Genomic DNA, 17463 nt, shown 5'->3' on the forward strand with positions numbered 1-17463 from the left:
GTAACTGACTATTAATTTTTATACACTGAAAAAACTCATTAAAGCTTATAGGATGCTGGAACTAGTAATGTCCTAGGTCCAGTGGAACATAAGAGATAAGCAGTTTTCTTCTTAAAATCTGGGCATGGAAGAGAAAAAGCATACTTTTGCTTTCCGTAGAGATATTAACTAATAATTTAAACTAGTGTACCTTTTAACACAGACTAGAGTTTCAACCTTTTAGAATGTGAAAAATCAGTGTTAGTATTGTCTAATTTGTGATGCACTCTGCTCTCACAACATTGACTGTGATCAACACTGGTTGAGATGTCAGCCTGTGTGCAGCAGAGGTCAAGAAAATGACTTGGGCAGCCCTGGTGGCTCAGCAGTTTGGCACCACCTTCAGCCAGGGGCGTGATCCTGGAGACCCGGGATCGGGTCCCACGTGGGGCTCCCTGCGTGGAGCCTGCTTCTCCCTCTGCCTGTGTCTCTACCTTTCTGTGTCTCTCATGAATGAATGAATGGAATCTTTAAAAAAAAAAAAAAAAAAAAAAAAGAACAGTGACTCCCACACACTAAATACTCTTAAGGCTGCGAAAGCATGCCGCCCATGTACCATTGTGTCTCTGGGACACAATGTCTCTGTTCTCTGTCCCCTCTGGGACAGGGCTCGTATCTGAGGAGATACCTGAATATAAAAAAAAAAACCATACCACTGGACACTTAACTAATGGGCTGATATAGAAGGAACAATGGGATTATTAATCAAAAGAGAAAATGGAACAGCTGAGTTTTGACCAGAGTGTTGGTTTTTATTTGTAGATTGAATCATCTCAAACTTGTCATTCTGAAGGAGCTGATAAAAAGAGGGAAGAAAAAAATTCAGGTAACTTCCGGAAGTCTGCAAATACGGTTCAGCAACCTAAGAATACAGGGACTAAGAAAAGAAAAATTGATGATGCATGAGATGAATGTTTCTAAATTTTCCAAGAAAAGTTTATGTATACACCATTATTTTGTAGTTAAAAGATTAAGATAATTTTATTGATATTTTATACATATGGGACTTAGCTCTGAAGTACTGAAGACTTGAAAATTTAAGATCATGAACTCTATAAATTTACAGTAGGAAACAAGGAAAAAATTAATGTAAAATATTTAAGAAAGAATTAATGTAACCACCTCAAGCTCTTTAAAATTAGGTATGTCAAGGGATATTTTCTTTTGATAGCAGTGTTATTTTACGGAATATTTTACACAGGCTTATCACAGAAAGGAAATGATTTCAGCTCATAACAGCTGTAGAATCCAAATGTAAAAAGAATTAAGGTATCAATACAAAGGATATTAGCAAGCAAGCTATTAACCCTCGTTGACATCTCATAATCAAAGAATGATCCTGGCATATCAGACCCAAGTTGTTGTTAAGGAGATAACAACCTAGCTAAATCTGCTCCAAAGCTAAATCAGGAGTAACATTTACATATGTCGTCAGTTTTGTGTTGGAAAAATGTATTTGTAAATTATTTGATCTTTGCATTTAAAAAAATATTTTAATACACTCTTCTGAAATCATTATCACTTCTGTATTCTTACTTAATTAAATCAGTGCATTTGCCTTATTGTGACTTTGTTATTTGAAACTTCATTTTGATTAAAAAAGGCATTTCAAGAACTATATAATCGTCTAAATCGGTATTTGGATCTAGCAGATCTTCTCCATATGATGAAAGACTCTAAAATTAAGTTTTCAAATGTTTCTTCTAAATCAGTTTCACCAATTAAAATTGCCCATTCTGCATGATGACTTTGACATATTTTTGTCCTTCAGTACATCTCAGCATTAGTCCAGGTTCTGAACCTAAGCCCTGTGTGTTATATTTTCCCTGCAATACAAGCTATATACAGAGATGATAAAGTTCTTCTAGTGAGTACTAAAAAGGAAACATGATAAGCAGTTAACACTGTGTTATTCTAGAATGGCCAGCACAAAAATATATTCATAAAATTTTACAGCTAAGTGTCACTGGAGAGGGTCACAAATAAAACATTTGAATGACTGCATTTATTGTATAGATGACACCACCACACAATCTATATGATCATTAAAAATACCTAGTGAATTAAATATGTAGGATCTGGACTACATTAGCCTAGAGTCAATGACTTAAAGATTTAATAAGGAATAGAATTAGATCTTTCATGAGCAAATTAATTTTCTTAAATCTTGTGTATGTTCTTCCTCATGAGTAAATGATGAAGAAAAAACTTGACTCGGAGTAAAGAGGAGTAAATAATACATATGGCAAAGTACCTGGTTCATTCTTGAGTATGATAGCTATTCCCCTCACAAAGCAAGATTTAATCTCAAATAAATGTAGAAATGTGCCAAGAAGGATTTTTTTTTTTTAAGTTTTTTTTTTTTTTTAATTTTATTTATTTATGATAGTCACAGAGAGAGAGAGAGAGAGAGAGGCAGAGACATAGGCAGAGGGAGAAGCAGGCTCCATGCACCGGGAGCCCGACGTGGGATTCGATCCCGGGTCTCCAGGATCGCGCCCTGGGCCAAAGGCAGGCGCCAAACCGCTGCGCCACCCAGGGATCCCCCAAGAAGGATTTTCAACAAATCTGAAAGAGATTCTTTTTCCCTTTACTATACAACAGTATAGCAGGACGGTAGTTAATGATTAGGAATTAAGACTAGCAATAATTGATTTGCAAGAACTGAGAAAACGTGATTTTTTTTTCTAAAATGATGAAAACCATGTAAATTCTTATTCAATGAGAAACATCAGATAATTAGTTATAAGAGTAACAAGCAGAAAAGGTCACTAATTTGCTTATCTAGCTTACCTTATAGTTAAATTTTGTTACCTAAGTAAAAAGTTCAAAGCTGACGTCCATGTCAATAGATTCTTCTAAACTAGCTGCAGCTGTGCGCTTCGCTGCATATCATCCCATCTGTCTAGCCTGGGTCCACAGCCTCATCTGAAAGAAAAGCATGTTACAAGGTATTTTTTTCATTGTCCTTACTTAAAAAATGCTAGCACCTTAACCTTCCAAAATTCCTTAAAGGGGTTCAATACTGACAGTCCTTTAGATTGGCTAGATCTAGTGAGCTTGATGACTAGTTGGATTGTCTTTGCCATAGAAACAATCATCAGTCTACACTAACCAGACTGATTTTGGTATCTGATAATTCTTTTTTTTTTTTTTAATTTTTTAAATTTTTATTTATGATAGTCACACAGAGAGAGAGAGAGAGGCAGAGACACAGGCAGAGGGAGAAGCAGGCTCCATGCACCGGGAGCCCGGCGTGGGATTCGATCCCAGGTCTCCAGGATCGCACCCTGGGCCAAAGGCAGGCACCAAACCGCTGCGCCACCCAGGGATCCCAGTATCTGATAATTCTATCCAAATTACTGCCTTTAAAATTAAAGGATGATACCAGCTCTATGTTTCAATACACTCTCCATTAAAAATAATTAAAACATTTCAGATTACACTAAGGTAAGCATACTATTAATTAACGAGTCTCCTCTTTCAAAGTTCATCATCAGCATGAAGTAGAGATGACAAATTATCACTGAAAAATTCATTCCTTTTCCTAATCCTTATTTTTTTGTGCTAGTTAGGGCCTCCCATGCAGTTAAACCTCAGTGGTCAGGTAGATCGATATAATATGTGATCTCCGGCTTCAGGATATCATACCTGATTTCAGCAACCAATGCTGGGAATTCATTTTAAATTCTTTCCTTACAACATTAGTAATTTCTCTCCTCTACTGTATTTTTACTGTATTTCTACAAAGATCTGAGAACAGAACACTTGCCTTGGGGGTCCAGAGATTTAAATACCAACTCTTGTACATATTTCTATTTAATTAACTGACCCTTGAATCCTTCACTTAAAAACATAAAGGTATATCACCTATTCCATGGCTATTGAGATAATTAAATAAGCTAACCTACACTAAACAATTAGTTTTCCTTATATCCCTGTAACTAATGTCCTTTTATGTACAAAAATACCACGACAATCATGGATGTGATTTTTAGGCATTTCTGGTAGAAGTGATTTTTTTTTTTTTTAAAGAGAGAGAAAGCATGCAAGCAAAGAGGGGCAGAGGGAGAGAATCCTAAGCAGGTTCAATACCCAGCACAGAGCCCATCATGGAGCTCGATCCCATGACCCTAAAATCATGACCTTGAGATGAAATCAAGTGTGTGATGCTTAACCTACTGAGCCACCCAGGTGCCCTGATAATTTTTTTTTTTTTTAATTCAGTCTCCTGTGTAAACAAGATAGGTTTGATGAAGTGAAAGGGAGTGTGTATGGTAAGGGAGCAGAGCAAACTGAGCACAATGCTTGAGAATGGCTAGTGGAGGCAGCCTGCAATATCACACTGCTGGACTGTTACTTAATGTATACCAGCCTCAGAGTCCTTCCAGTTTGGGTCTTGGATCACATAAAACTAATTATTGTACTTATTTATTGTTTCAAGGTCTATTAGATTCACTCAAACAAAAGGCACCTGTTTATTTTTGGATATTGCTTATAGCAGACTATTACACCAATTAAAAATAAAATTTTCCTACAAAGTTTAAAATATTAAAAATCCTACAAAATCTAGTTCCTAATAGACAGTTGATGACAGATTGCCACAGAAGTGACAGAATGATTGCAGAGAAAACTGAAAACAAGCTGGTAGTTTAGAAACAGGCTGAAAGTACTTTTCCTATGATTGTTATCTCTGCTGTATGTAAAAACATACAGAGAACTGAAGCTGCCTCTTAAAATACATCTAGCTCTTCTGCTACTTCACACTCCATAGTTAATCTGAGGAACTAAAACCTCCACCTATGGAGCTGGTCTCTCACCGAGTGTTGGCTGGCTGTTTTATCTGTGGTATTTACCTGTGTCTCTACTCTTCCTAAGACCACCTCACCTACGGTCATGGCCTGAGTATTGTCTTTAAGGACTTCTGCTCTGCCAAGGGGGGCCGGCAGCACTGAGGGCAGGAGGAAGTGGCCACCCAGTCGGACAGAGCTGTTCAGCTGAGGAATGGTGTTCACTCTAGGAAGTTTTTTCAGTCATAATTCCCACAGGAACAGAACTGGGTCCTCAGAATGGCATAGGGTCATCATTCATCTATACAGTTAGTTATTCATCTAAAGCTGCACTGTTCGGTCTGGTAGCCACTAAACACATGGAGCTATTGAAACTTAAATGTAAATAAAATTCAGTTCCTCAGTCACACTCAGCACATTTTAAGTGCTCAGCAGAGACCTGGGGCTAGTGGCTACCTGACTGGACACAGCAAAAGCACAGAACGTTTCTGTCGTCACATAAAGTTCCACGGACAGTGATCAAAGTATTTGAAGACAAAAAACAAAGTAATAGCCCATAATTCTTTTTAAATCACAAGACATCCAAGTCTGTTCCATCACTTTAGAATAACTTACCAAAGGGGAAAAATTCTGTTTTTAAAATGTCACAAAAAACTCAATGATAGCTTCCTACTTAAAGTAGCAAAGTGGGAAAAACCAGGAAATTGCACTTGCTGCTAGCAACTCCGTCACTGTCAGACAGAATCTGATAAAAAGGCATGATTACGGATGCTGGCTCACCTACTGCCAGACTGGGCTGGGCGGTCTGGACGCAGTGCAGATGTCACCCACAGCATGGACATCAGAAACAGATGTGTGCATGTAAGCATCTGCTTTCAGGCCACCATCTTCTCCTAGATCAAACTAAACAATGTTCCTGATCAGCATATGTGGGAAGAAAAATGAGAGATGACATTTTTGTTCTAAAATAAAGGAACAAGTCAAATGTTTACACCTTGGTATGTTGATATGTAGTGAGAAAGTAGAAAACAGCCGCAAAGACATCTCCGCTGCATCTCTAGGGAATATCTAGGACAGACCAACTAAAAAAATTCTTAGACTTTCATCAAGAACACTCAGTAAACCATATGACACACCCCGCTCATAACAACAGTATTTCTGTTTTGTTTCTTTTTTTAAAAAAAATCCTATTTTTTAATTTTTATTTATTTATGATAGGCACACAGTGAGAGAGAGAGGCAGAGACATAGGCAGAGGGAGAAGCAGGCTCCATGCACCAGGAGCCCGACATGGGATTCAATTCCGGGTCTCCAGGATCGTGCCCTGGGCCAAAGGCAGGTGCTAAACCACTGCGCCACCCAGGGATCCCGTTTTGTGAGTTTCAAGTGCTAAAAGGCAGAAAATACCAGATAGTTTCTTTAAAAGAATCATTTGTAAGAATTCATCAACCTTTAGACAAATGAGTTGTGCATTATGTCCCATTAAGGAGGATTCTTACTGCTGGGATGTTAACTGCTTACGGACTGTAGGCAATATGAAATACTGCAGATCAAAACATGAATGTAAACTAAATTGTTTTCAGCTTCCTTAAGATAGATTTACACTAAAATAATGAACATTTAGGCTTGAGAATCAGGAATCTCATACTACTTTAAAAATATTCATAGCAGGACAAAAAATTTCACCTTACATTGTTGCCACAGAGAAAAAGCCTCTATATTTGGTATAAATCCTGTAGCACTGACAATGAAATCACAGCCATATATCTTTTCAGTAGTCAATTCCACATATACAGGCCATACCTCATTAAAAGAAACAGACCAACCCAACTTTATTTTTTAAATGAAATCCCCACCAGCTATCATTAGCATTATGTGAATATAATGCCTAGAAAGAAAAAGGCAGGAGAGGAATTTAAAGCGGACCTCTTAATTTTTATAAGGCACATTTGCTTAAACAATTATGCAATCAATACTCTCCTTATTTTGGGTATACTTACACAATTATGGCATTCTAAACATTTTCCTTCAAATTCAGACAAAGAACTTCTAACAAAGTGAATTTAAACTGATAATCACTTTATAAATTATGTCTTCAAAGATACTAAACAATTATACTCCACTGAGAGTTTAGTCCAAACAGATTACTCACTTTTCAGTGTTTTCCTACTATTCATATTCAAACTCTAACACTACTTTTTCCCATGGAAAATTCAATGAATCCAAAAACAGTGGACTATCTCATTTGCTGGTTTGGCTGAGCATATTTCTTCAAATGGTGGTAGTTCTCAAAAGAAGTGTGGAATAAGGATCAGATCTGTTTCCAAATCCCAAATTTATAGGCTTTTTAATCTGTTGGATTTGGGGGAAGTCACTTCACCTCTGAGAGCATAAAGGATTTTTTTAGTTTGTATTTGTTTTGATCTGCAAGATACTGTGATTGACTCACAGAACTGTGGTGGTCATAGCACCATGAGCCCCATGTAAAATGTAAAGCTGAATACAAATGATCAAGACTGTGAAGACTAATAAGCAATGAAAATGAAATGACTTCTATTAAATAATGGTTTCATTTTTACTTTTTATGTTTAAATTTCATATGGAAATTTACTTTTTTAATACAGTAAGATTAAGTTTTCTTCCTTTTAAATTGGTGGTATTGTATTTTTTCTTATTTTATTACTTGCCTTTATCAGTTGTGACTGATTATAGTGGTCTTTGGGGAAAAAGTAAGGACTTTTTCTTAGAAATTCTAAATTCTTCCTTAAGGTAGATTTTCTTTACTTCACACATAGTTTCAATGTGAATCTTATGAGAAAACTAAAAGAAATACTAGTTACCATAATACTTCTCCCCAAAATTACAATACACTTATAGAAACATAAAGAAAAAAATAATTCTTACAATATAAATGAAAACACAATGGATGCTCCAAAATAAGCCTCTCAATTTCTATGCATGAAGGGAGAGAGCAGAAATCCATTCAGAGCTTAAGAGAACAACTAGTTGTATTAGCAGGTAACATCAAGGGCATGATTTAAAAATATAAATAATAATATGAATATAAGCCTCACTGATAATTACAAATATAGTTTTTAAAAAATTAAACTGCTAGAGACTATAAAAACCTCGAGGGCAGGTCCATGCCCACTTACTGTTACATTCCAGAACCTTAGTAAAGTGCCAAGTACGTAAAAGATAATGTTTACTGAACCAAACTGCTTAAGTTCTCAGATTAAAAATATTATTAATCTTTGGATCTGAAAGTGCAGGAAGAAATGATTTTGTATAATTCCTATCACAAAAATTAGATCTGCCATGAAGCCAGCTCCCCTCCAAACCATCCAAGGCTGAAAATAAATCATACATAGTAATAAGGACTCCATGTATGCTCCTTAAAGTATTTAAATATCACAGCCCTTTAACAACTATTTAAAAACAAATATCTAATAAATGAGTAAAAGCAAGTCATCTGCTTATCCAGTTAGGGTGTTAAATATGTATTTTATTTAGAATTCATCCAATAACCAAATACTATAATGCATATGAAGTGACCTTTGAGAAAAGATTAAAAGATACGACAGCTATATTCACTGTAGGTCTGGAAATCTCTCTGCCTGAGGAATTAAAAATCTCTCTGGAGCAAGAGTCAGTTTTAGATGAACTAAGTACTCAACTTATCTTTAGTAAGGAACTGGGCCAAGTGCCATTGGTCCTGTCTATCCTAGCGCTTTGGATTTTAAGTAGAGTAACCTAATAACTATTTGACTTACTTGTAATCAGTCTTCAATGAATGGTTTAAGAATTTAAAATTGCATCTTAAACATGTTCTTTTTTTTTAAATTTTATTTATTTATTCATGAGAGAGAGAGAGAGAGAGAGAGAGGCAGAGGAAGAAGAAGCAGGCTCTACGCAAGAAGCCCATGTGGGACTGAATCCTGGGACCCCGGGATCACACCCTGAGCCGAAGGCAGATGCTCAGCTGCTGAGCCACCCAGGTGTCCCGCATCTTAAACATGTTTAATTAGTACATGAACACATACCTCTTTTGTACCTTTAAGATTCAAGCCTTTATGCCAATCTGGTCCTAAGGTACTGCCCATATTACCAGCATCAGCTTTGTTCTGTGCTTCTTTTTTCCTTCTAAAGAGATAAACTCAATTCAAAATTCAAATAATCTAAAAACTGCAAGGCAAGAAGTATGCTTCTGTTCTCAAGCTTTTAGGCAATATTATGATTCTCATACATGTATATGCAGCGTGCTGAGTTATATGTTTTGATCACTTTATTCATTATTTTAATATTTTGTGATACAGATATAAAATGGATCTTTTAATCAAGAGTTGAGTGTAAACATAATGTGTTTTTTGGATGTTATATATTTGGTTAATATGAAAGGTAAGATCTGTCTGATAAAAGGTTGATATCTAAAATATATAAAGTACTCCTACAACTCACTAACAACAAAACAAAACAACCAAAATTAAAAATGGGGAGAGGACCTGACCGGTATTTTCCCAAAGACATACAGATGGTAACAGACACATGAAAAGATTCTCAACATCACTAATCATCATCAGAGAAGTCAAAACCACAATGAGGTATTACCTTACACCTGTCAGAATGGCTAGAACAAAAAGGATAAGAAATGACAAGTGTTAGCAAGAGTATGGAGAAACAAGATCCCTCATGCACTGCTGGTGGGCATGCAAATTGGTACAGACACTGTGAAAAACAGTATGGTCGTTACTCAAAAAATTATTAGAATTATCATATGATTCTATAACTCCACTACTGAGTACTTATCCAAAGAAAACAAAAACACTAATTCAAAAAGATATATTCACCCCTATGTTAACTGTAGCATCATTTATAACAGGCAAGATACGGAAGCAATCCAAGTGTCCGTTCATAGATGAGTAAAGAGGATGTGGTGTGTAGTGTGTGTGTGTGCTATATATATGTGTGTGTGTGTGTGTGTGTGTATATACATATATAAATATATATGTATATAGCACACACACAGGAATATTACTCAGCCATAAAAAAGAGTAGGAGCTTGCCATTGCTACACATGGATGACCTAGAGGCTTTTATGCTATATCAAATTTAAGTCAGACAGAGAAAGACAAGTACTATATGATTTTACTCCTGTGGAATTTAAGGAACAAAACAAGGAGACAAAAAACTAGACTCTTAAATTCAGAGAACTGTTGATTGCCAGAGGGGAGGTGGGTAGGGGGAAGGGTGAAATAAAGGGGGTTAAGGATATATTTATCTTGATGAGCACTGAGTAATTATTGAATTCTTGAATCACTATATTGTATACCTGAAACTAATATAACACTGTATGTTAACTACAGTAAAATTATTTTAAATACATGTAAGTTAAACTAGAAAAAATACTTAAAAACAACAAAATAAGTAAAACAAAGCAGAAACAGGCTCAGATATAGAGAACTGGTGGTTGCCACAGGGGAGCCACTGGCCTGCAAGCAAAACAAGTGAACACGAGTAAGATTTACGAACTTCCAGTTATAAGTAAGTCACAGGGCTGTAAAGTGCATCACAGGGAATACAGTCAATACTGTAATAAGTTTGCACAGGGGCTCAGTGGTTGGGCTTCTGCCTTTGGCTAGGGGTGTGATCTTGAAGTCCTGGCATCAAGTCCCGCATCGGGCTCCCTGCATAGAGCCTGCTTCTCCCTCTGCCTGTGTCTCTGCCTCTCTCTCTCTCTGTGTGTCTCTCATGAATAAATAAATAAAATCTTAAAAAAAAAATACTGTAATAGGTTTGCACAGTGACAGAGTGGTAATCAAGCCTACTGAGATGACCACATCATAATGTATAAAAATATTCAATCACTATTGTATACCTGAAACTAATATAATGTCAATTGTAATTCAATAAAAAAATTAGCCACCAAATCTTTTAACATTTTGTCAATTTTTAGCACCCTCAAAACTTACACAATACTTTTAAAATTTTATAGGGTAAACGTTAAAAACAAACAAAAAGCTCTTTTAAAATAAAAAACTGAGGGGATCCCTGGGTGGGTCAGTGGTTTGGCGCCTGCCTTCGGCCCAGGACGCAATCCTGGAGTCCCGGGATCAAGTCCCGTGTCGGGCTCCTGCGTGGAGCCTGCTTCTCCCTCTGCCTGTGTCTCTGCCTCTCTCTCTCTCTCTATCATAAATAAATAAAAAATCTTAAAAAAATAAATAAAATAAAATAAAATAAAATAAAATAAAATAAAATAAAATAAATAAAAAACTGAGGGGTACCTGGGTTGCTAAGATGGTTAAGTGTCTGCTTTTGGCTCAGGTCATAATCTGGTCCTGGGGTGGAGCCCTGTTTTAGGCTCCTGGCACAGCACAGGGCAACGAGGAGTCTGTTTCTCCTTCTCCCTTTGCCTCTCCCCTGGCTCATGCTCTCTCTCTGTCTCAAACAAATAAATAAAAACTTTTTAAAAATTGGTTTAAAAAAATAAATGAGGTTTGTATTTCTTTTTTAACTCACTTGCATTTTCTGTAAAATTAACTTAAGCACTGTCCAACTGTAGCATGTTTGCAAAGGTGCAAATTCATTAAATTTCCAGTTTTAATTATACATATTTTTCATGCAAAAAAATACAAACCCTAGAAAATCTAAGTCATATAAGATATGCAAATAAATATATTTCATCTCCCCCAGCTATAATATTTTGCTCAGTGTTTTTTTATAGCCTTTTTCTATATAAAACTAAACAATTTCATTTGTGAATTAATGAACCAGATGCTATACCTTCAATTGTATATCTGGTTGTTTTATGTACAATTCTAGCCTCTGGTTTTTCAGCAATGAGCTCTGAAGTTAAGAACTCAGCTGCTCCTGCATCAAAATTTCAACTTCTAAAAAACCAAGAGCTGGCGTACCACATATCTTGAAACGGAGCCAGATGGGTAACCATATAAATGAGTGAAGCAGGATGGGTATAAACAATAAAAAGTGGTGGGGGCTGTGACTAGAAATCTCTAAAAGTGTGCATATTGAAATTGGTTTTCAATATAGTACTTAACAAACACATCTATGGGTTCCATCTATCTAGTCACCTGTGTATGACCCTTGAGACATAAAATATTTCCTGAACTCATGTTTTACAATGACATTTCTGCAACTATGAATTCCATGAAAACTAAAAATATAAAGTCGATATTTTCCTTGAAAATATATGAAAAACAATTACATTTATCTTTGAATTTCAGAATACCAAGATGTTTTCTAGTTTGCCAATCACATAAATCATAGAGCAGTGTTTAAATAGTATTTAAAAATATATACTTTACCAGTTCAAGTGCAATGCCGCCATTCCCTATGATCATTATTCTTTTAGCTTTAGTAAGCTGTTTCTGAAAAGGAGACAGTTTCGTAAATAGTGGGAAAAATGTGAAGCAAGAGGACTCACTGATAATATTCTTAAAATATAAGAATTTTACCCAATTTACGAAGGAACAAAATAAATCTAATTTTCCCAGTCTGCAGGACACACCCTCCCAATATTACAAGTGCTGTTTCATCCAAGCTGGTTTCAGAGCAATGCCTCTCCTGATTTTCCTTGCCGCTTAGGTCATTACATTTAGAGTAGTTCCAAATTTCAGCAAGAGGCAAGATGTCTAGTCCATCACATTCCCAACTACTTGATCAGATCAATTTACTAACAGGACATTGATTTGTATCCTGCATACAGAGTTATTCCTTTTCGTCAGTTGGCACTTTCCCTGGAGTCACTCAACACTCAAAACTTGCAGGAAGAGTCCCTGCTCTAGGAGTTAGTAAATTGGGCAAGTTGCCTCGGGTTCTGCAACTTTAAATGGAAACAAGAAGTGACTTGATCTCATTAAGTGTTTGTAAGCATTAAGATAATACAAATAAAACTATTAGGAGAGGGCACAATAGTGTCTAACATTTATCAGAAAATAATGTTATGTTATTATTATTATTATAAGACAACTAATTGATGTCTCTACCACCTTCCTCTTCTGCCCCCTAAAAAAGATCACAACGAGCTTAGGGATGCCCTGGTTATTTTTATGGCACTTTTGAATGCTTCAGGATGACCTATGAATAGCTAAATTCCTCTTCCTACTATGTCAAGTTACCATTGCTATTACATTCATCCAAAAACGTATAATAGTCGATAAATAACTACTGAAATTGACTTTTTTCAACTTCTATAAGAAAAAGACCCTGAAGTTCATTTTAGTTTGTCCTTCACTGACAACAGTAAATAATTTAAGAAAGATCTATTAAAAGCATTGGACATGGAGATAAATGACATGAGTTTAAATTGAACTTCTGATAAACTCAGTAACTATTTTAGTATAGGTAAAAAATTAATTTCTCTATCAGAGTTTTGTATTTGTAAAGTGGGAGTAATACTGTCACAGGATTATCATAAGCAGTCAGCGAGCTCTTGTATTTAGAGGGTCTAGCTGGAACACAGTTATGAACTCAATCTTTGATAAAAGGATCCTGAAATGTTTACAATTATAATTAAAATTTATGATTTTTCTACTTTTCTCTAAATTCTTATTTAATTAAGAATACACTAAAAGAAAACATTATCAGTTTTTAAGAATATAAAATATTTTTAGTAATAAATGTAAAATGATCACCCTATGGGACAGAACCACAACAATGAGCTTGAGCTGTAAGACAGAATATTATGAAATCAGGAAGAGCTTCTTGGAAAGAAGGGTCCGTGAAGCCTGAAACCCTGAAATCCCTTACCAGAAGAAGTTGTATAAGGTTCCACAGACTCACCTTTTTGGGATAGTTTATTACTGTTTATTCCTGAGCAGAACAATAAACCAAATGAATTTTTCCATTCTGGGATTCTATCATGATTCTGTACCTCAAATCTTGCTAAGGGGTAAGTTCAAGTTTGGGATATGCTTTATGTTTTTGCAAAAAGATTGCTATATTATTTAGGTTGCAAATCACATATTCCCAAAGTACAATAATAAACATATGTATAATTTAAGTTATAACCTTCAGCTTAGTCATTTTATCTGGGATACATTGCACAATGGAAAAACACAGAACAGCAGCATGAACTAAAAATAAAAACAAAAATTATCAACCAAAGCTAAACTGAAACTGGCAATAACATAACTATGATCTGGTTTATGGATCATAAAACAAACTCTTCTATAATTTAATAATTAATGTATAAGTGGATACTTTGATTCAAATATAGAAAAATCTAAGAAATATTCATGTTCCTTTCCTATGACCCAACCCCAGAATGTTACCTGAGCACTGTCTGTATCACGGATTCCTAATACATAAGGATTTCCTTCACATATCAACTTTGGTTTAGCTCCAGCACACAGACAGTTTCTTATACACATGCTGACTGCCATCTCCTGTTAAAATGTACTGTAAAAACACAGAGCAAGGAAGGGGAGGGGAGAAACATTTATCCATGAGTAGGTACAATTTCATTTTAAATAAAAAATTCATTAAGACAAAAGCAAAAAATACATTAAGGTTGCCTCTTGGTGGCACTCAATACTTTGCTACAGCGATTGCAAATCAAAGTAAACATGAGAATGCAGTCTCCAGTCCAGTGATCAACCATCATTTTAGGGCCATGAAACATTCTGGGAATCTGGTTACAAGAAGTCTTTCTTCCCTGAGAAAAAAGGTACATTCATATCAGAATTTTGCATAAAACTTAGGGAATTTCATATTTAGGAAGGTATGTTGACCTCAGGCTAAAAACTAAACATTCAGAAATTTTAAAATTGAGCATTCTGATCATATTTTATATGTGGGACAGGCCTTAATGAGTTTTTCTGATCTCAGTAGAAGTTACTATAGGAATATCTAGTAATTCTAATATTATACTTTAGTAGCTGGTATGGGTAACAGGGAGTAGAGTGTGGTAGAAAAGGGAACATTATATAAAAACATTAGAAGTGCTAAAAACAGTACTTATATTCTTAAGTACAAATAACAATCACTTTACTGGCAAACATGCTCTTTGGAGATATTTTAATATAAGTGAAAAACGTGTTAACCTTAAATCCGAGCATCTATTGGCTAAATTATTCATATCAATATTTAATGACATCGAGTCTAAAACTGCATATCTGAGATCCATTGTTTTTGTTCCTTAATATTGAATGAAAACCTACATCTAAGTAGCAGCCTTTAGAAAGCACATATATGTAATAAGTACATATGAGTATGAGAGATGCCAGACTTTGCTATAGTGGTTTAGAAGTTAACATTGTCCCCTGTGTTTGATTTGTAAAACATGGCAAATTTTAACTGTAGCACTTGATAACTACTGAGACATTTGTTACCCACTGTAACTCTCCAAATGCATAGCAAATACATAAAGCTAATAATTCCACATAGCGTAATGCATATAAAAATTTATACAAGTCTTCCTATCGATAATATGGTTAGAATTTTATCTGACAAACAGCAGTTATAGATACCGACCAAATTTATTTATTTTTGTATATTTTTATTGGAGTTCAATTTGCCAACATATAGTATAATCCCCAGTGCTCATCCTGTCAAGTGCCCCCCTCAGTGCCCGTCACTCAGTCACCCCATCCCCCCACCCACCTCCCCTTCCACATTTTACATTTCTTTACATTTTGAAAATTTCTTTAATGTCTGGTCTTAACAGAAGATCTGCCTCTGCATTCAAACTACTGCAATATGTTAATGTAGTTGAAGTATACGAAGATGGTTCAGCCTCACAAAGAAATGCAGCCTTTTCAGAGAACTGTATATTCTTTGTTGTTACACTAAAACTCAACAAGTGTGGTTTCTTAAAGATTAGTTGCAATGTAGAATTTGAAAACCGTATCAAAGAATTTTTCATACTCTGTTACTGTGAAATCCACTGGTCTATCCTGCACCTTGAATGGATCTTGTAACATCACATTTGTCATCTGGACAATAGTGGTTTCCTAAGTTATGGAGACCTTCCCAATGTTAACACATTTCAAATCACTACAATATCAAAAAATCACACTATTGTCACCAACAATCTCATCAGAGAAGTCTTACTGTGAGACTCACAGTAAAGAATATGGGTTTTCCAAAATTCTAATTCTGACTTGAAAGCTCTAATTTTGGGATGCCTGGGTGGCTCAGTGGCTGAGCGTCTGCCTTTGGCTCAGAATGTGATCCTGGGGTCCTGGGATTGAGTCCCACATCCGCCTCACCACATGGAGGCTGCTTCTCCCTCTGCCTGTGTCTCTGCCTCTCTCTGTGTTTCTCATGAATAAATAAAATCTTAAAAAAAAAGAAAGCTCTAATTTTGTCATATTGGCAACAAATGCTGTCATTTGTTTTCCTTGAAGTGACAGGCTCACTTTATTTTCCAAATATGAGTTACTTTAGTTTGTCAATTGTTCTTTCAAGTAAAGTTGGTGTCCATAAAAGAGGAACTAGTTCCTCTTGCAACTTGACAAATGCACAACTCCTTTTCCTTGAGACACTACTCCTGTGTGCAAAACAAGTGCTTATGCCTACATCCCATTCCATCATACAGAATATTAAGAAGATGCACAATTATGAGTCAGGATTTAATAAAATTAACATTTTTTACTGGCTTTAATTTCTTTGAGTGTGAAGAATATAATGACTCCTAGTACAGTTTTAGTTTTGAAAGAAATTTTCAAAAATGTAAAACATGCCATTCTTCTTAATTTCTGTTTTGGAAAAATGGTTGTTTTTTAATTAAAAGGATATTATATCTCTTTAACATGTTTTGGATTTATTATTCTAGCTGAATCAAATATTTTAAATTTTTCTTAGTTTTCTTAGGTAATATAGCAGATATCACTGGGTTTAACTCACAAGGACAATAGTTCTTTGGAGTCCTCAGTTATCTGTAGGAGTATAAAAGAGTCTTGAGACTAAAAGGTTTGAGAATTACTAGGGCCGTGTAGTAGGATTTCCAAGTAGTATTTAAGAAGCAGCTGACATCAAATGCTATCTGCAAGGTGTGGTCCTTCCACGACAGACAGGGTATAGGACTGAAGAAAGCAGTAGTTGAAAAAAAAAAAAAAAAAAAAAAAAGAAAGCAGTAGTTGGATCTGTGGTTGCAGCTTTGCAGGGTAATGGTTCAAGATAAGAGAGCAAGGAAGTCCATCAGTGTTTAAGTGGTAAATATAGTGAGAACTCGTATTAAAAACTGTGGACACTTTTCTTCACTGAAATATGGGAAGAAAAGATTTACTTATTTATTTTTTTTGCATAGGCATTATAACATTCATAATTATAGCACGATCGTATATGTGTCTAGTTTATAAATATATAAATATACATATATTAGGATTTCAGTCAAAACTTTTTAACAGATGACGGGCCAGATCAAAACTGTTTAGAGATTGAGGCACCTGAGTAGCTCAGTCAGTTGAACATCCGACTCTTGATCTTGGCTCAGGTCTTGATTTCATGGTCCCGAGTTTGAGCTCTGCTTTGGGCTTTGGGTATGGAGACTACTTAAAAACAAAAGTCTGTTTAGAGATCACTCTTTTATGATACTATGACCCAAATGATCTTAGACCTCTAATGTAATGTTATAATGTGTGTAATATAAATTTACGGAATTACAAAATGTTCTT

General features: G+C 35.4%; 1 protein-coding gene and 1 long non-coding RNA gene across 9 annotated transcripts in view; one reads left to right on the forward strand and one right to left on the reverse strand.

Annotated features, from left to right (window-relative positions):
- Positions 1 to 1554, forward strand: part of RECQL (RecQ like helicase) — a 46056-nt gene extending 44502 nt beyond the window's left edge. For all 8 annotated transcript variants that reach the window (XM_049102238.1, XM_049102236.1, XM_049102237.1 and 5 more), the window contains one exon: positions 802 to 1554. In XM_049102238.1, the coding sequence (XP_048958195.1) occupies positions 802 to 945 (144 nt within the window). In that variant the 3' untranslated portion in view covers positions 946 to 1554. The remainder of the gene's footprint in view (positions 1 to 801) is intronic.
- LOC112665504 (uncharacterized) lies at positions 771 to 15438 on the reverse strand. Its single transcript, XR_007406306.1, has 6 exons — positions 14119 to 15438; positions 12151 to 12213; positions 11110 to 11263; positions 8872 to 8971; positions 5610 to 5732; positions 771 to 2967 (listed from the first exon to the last, which is right to left on the reverse strand). It is a non-coding gene; the product is annotated as an uncharacterized LOC112665504 (long non-coding RNA).
- Between the last annotated feature and the right edge of the window lie 2025 nt (positions 15439 to 17463).

This window comes from Canis lupus, chromosome 27 (assembly GCF_003254725.2).
Source record: "Canis lupus dingo isolate Sandy chromosome 27, ASM325472v2, whole genome shotgun sequence".
Classification (NCBI taxonomy): domain Eukaryota; kingdom Metazoa; phylum Chordata; class Mammalia; order Carnivora; family Canidae; genus Canis; species Canis lupus.